The following is a 2,965-nucleotide window of genomic DNA, read 5'->3' as shown; positions in this document are numbered from 1 at the left end:
TTTCAACAAGTTTCTACACAGAACCATATATAACACATTCTCCATCAATCTGAAGAACAATTTCACCATGCAAAGAACCCTTTAACCATGCAAATGGTTGAGTGTTAATGGTTCTATATAGAACCTTTTTTTTTGCTAAAGAACCTTGGAGAATCCTCTTTTTTGTGAGAGTGTAACAACAAAAGAACACTTGTTCGTGCTATATAGAACCATTTTCAAAAAGGTTCTATACAGAACTATATAGGCTACAACAGTGTTTCTCAACCCTGGTCCTGAAGGCCCACTGTCCTGCACATTGTAGTGCTGTCCCTTCCTTAACACAGCCACTTTAACTCAGGAATGGTATGTAAATGAGCTGACTAGTTGGATCTGGTGTGTTGGGAGCAGGGAATACATTAAAAAGTGCAAGGCAGTGGGCCTCCAGGACCAGGCCTGAGAAACAGTGCGCTGCAATACATTCTCCATCAATCTGAAGAACAATTTCACCATGCAAAGAACCATTTAAGCATGAAATGGTTTTAAATAGAACCCGTGGTACTGAAAAGAACCATTTCCTTTACTAAAAACCGTTGAAGAACCGTTTTTGAGTGTGTATGACAGTCCGTATTGTACTAAACGCTTCAGGAAAGCTGCAGTAATTTATCGATCATCCCTAAAGTCACACGTCCCCCCGGTCCGCTGAGTGCCAGACTTTGAGATAGCGTTTGGTATTCACTGTGTCTCTTAACAGGAGAATTAGTGGACTTGAATGCTTTGATCGTCCGTAAGCTTTGTCGGATCATGGCTGTAAGTCTGTTTTTATCTTTGATAAAAGCCGATATGGTTTCTGTTCTGTACGGATTTTTGGGTTAATTTTCCTGGACTGTTTAGTTAGCTAACTAGCTCGCTAGCCTGTTGGATTTGCTTACTTCAGCTTGAGGAGTAACGTTACTGGTGACCAGAAATAACGTTAACGTTTAAGTTATTTTTTCCACAGACCCACGAATTTTTTGTTGATATGACGTGCGAGGGATGTTCTGGTGCAGTCACCCGAGTCCTTAAAAAAATAGGTAGGTCTGCACTGCACGTTTGAGTGTTTTTGTGAATACATTTTCAACATATCGCTGTTGTCGGAAGAAAACCTCGTATCTCCAAAATGGTTACTAGTTAACTTTACAGGAGAAGGAAAAACCTACTTGACTTTTAATGTAAGTCAGTGGAACCAGACTTTTTTCCCCCCCAAGTCATTTTGGGTCACTTCTTTTGGTCCATTCATCATGAAATTTACAGACAATACAAAGGGTGAAAGGTATTTTCAAATTATGTCAAAAACTGAAAACCGTCAAAAATGGAGATACGAGGTTTTCTTCCGACAACAGCGATATTCAACGTTGTATTACAAGTAAAGCAGTGGTAGAAGTGATTAAGTAAGTCCAGCTTAAACTGAACTGGGTTAAACATGCAGTCAGAAGCTGCTTCTCAAATAGCACTATAATGATATCCCATAGCTATTTATTTATTCAGAAGTTTTATATAATTTTAACCTCAGTGAGGTAGACAGAACTTTTCATCTGTAACAGTTGTTTTTGTAAAAATACACAGTTAAGGAGCTGTGACAGGTAGAGGTCAGAGTTCAGTTTTGAATAAGTGCTGTGTTTGTGCTCTAAACGTGTTTCTCATTTCAACAGATGTCAAGTTTGACATTGACCTTCCTAACAAGAAGGTGTTCATCGAGTCTGACAAAGATAAAGATGTTCTTCTGGAGACACTGAAGAAGACGGGGAAAACTGTCACCTACATCGGCACAAAATAGACAAGATTGAAAACATACAGATCTGTCTGTTCTGAAGACCGTGTAAGCCTATTTTCAACATTTTAACATTCATTAATAAGGTCACTGCAGCCTGACAGTAGCATTGTTATTTGTAATGTCATGTTATCTAATATTCTGTAGCACAGTATTGTATCCCTCAGCTTCATCAGTTTGACAATTCAAAATTCACAGATTTATATCCTTATGTTTTTGTTCATCTCTACACTACCTAACATGTATTACACAAATGCATCATATACTGATTAAAAAACACTGATGTAGAGGCTAAGAAGTAATACGTAATACAGCTTCCTTGCAGTAAGATTAGCTATCTGGCTTTCTTCTGCAGTAGTAAGCCAATGGAAAAACGTACAATTTCAGGTATCTACTACAGAGAATCTTCAAGATGCATCATCAGATAGGGGTTTTCCTGTTCTTCAAACTAGAAAAACTCACTGTGCAGACTGTTGTGGAGCTACTGTAGGCATACAGTTGGCATTTCTAGTTCATCCTCATGTGCATTTTGAATTTAATGGCTCAATATGTGGTTTTTGTTTTTTTGTTTGTTTGTTTGTTTTTGTTTGTTTGTTTTGTTTTTTTGTGTCCCCGTTCAGCTTCAGTCCCTTTCATTTGTACTTGTCCGCTTGACAGGGAGATCATGGCCGTCTGTGTGATCTTACACTTCAAGAATGAAGGTGTGACTTTGGGGACCAGTGGAAGGAGCGTCTTAAACCTGCCCTGCTGTGTACCATGAAAATATAGTCAAAAGCTAATTGATGTAATGAAATATTAGTATCTAATGCTTAGATAAATATATATATATAATTGTTTCTTTTGTAGTTGCATTAAAACAGCTTATTAAATAGGCATCCACTGCTGCTTAATTGTCTGCTGACCCTGTTTACATACACACATGCAGAAATAAACACTGTTGGCATGCCCTGTTTGAGTTTTAGACTTTTGTTTTCTTGTGCTCGTAATTTTGATTAAGATCTGTCTGTTCAAATTAGATCTAAAGCACTTAAAGTTTAGGCAAGCAGCATGGTCATTCACTACTGTTTCAGTGTAGAGAAAGCACACTGGAATATACTATTTTCTGCTTGAGATATGCAAATTGATTCAATGTTTTATGCTTTCAGATTGACAGCAAGAAATCTTACATTCATCATAGGT

General features: G+C 37.7%; 1 protein-coding gene across 2 annotated transcripts; it reads left to right on the top strand.

Annotated features, from left to right (window-relative positions):
- The first annotated feature begins 640 nt into the window (after nt 1–640).
- atox1 (antioxidant 1 copper chaperone) lies at nt 641–2,736 on the top strand. Of its 2 annotated transcripts, none has more exons than XM_036568516.1 (4): nt 641–786; nt 977–1,049; nt 1,668–1,834; nt 2,444–2,736. In XM_036568516.1, exons 1-3 carry the CDS (start codon nt 781–783, stop codon nt 1,790–1,792), a joined length of 204 nt encoding a protein of 67 aa, XP_036424409.1. In that variant the 5' UTR covers nt 641–780; the 3' UTR covers nt 1,793–1,834; nt 2,444–2,736. The 2 variants fall into 2 exon arrangements, with proteins under 2 accessions (XP_036424409.1, XP_036424410.1); XM_036568517.1 differs by having other exon boundaries at nt 2,407–2,736.
- Nucleotides 2,737–2,965: the final 229 nt, after the last annotated feature.

This window comes from Colossoma macropomum, unplaced genomic scaffold (assembly GCF_904425465.1).
Source record: "Colossoma macropomum unplaced genomic scaffold, Colossoma_macropomum, whole genome shotgun sequence".
Taxonomy (NCBI): domain Eukaryota; kingdom Metazoa; phylum Chordata; class Actinopteri; order Characiformes; family Serrasalmidae; genus Colossoma; species Colossoma macropomum.
This window is presented reverse-complemented; position numbering and strand designations above follow the sequence as displayed.

What these genes read in the sequence shown, in the direction of transcription:
- atox1 (XM_036568516.1), top strand. An exon ending in CCGAGTCCTTAAAAAAATAG is followed by an intron (nt 1,050 to 1,667) that starts GTAGGTCTGCAC and finishes TCATTTCAACAG; the next exon opens with ATGTCAAGTTTGACATTGAC.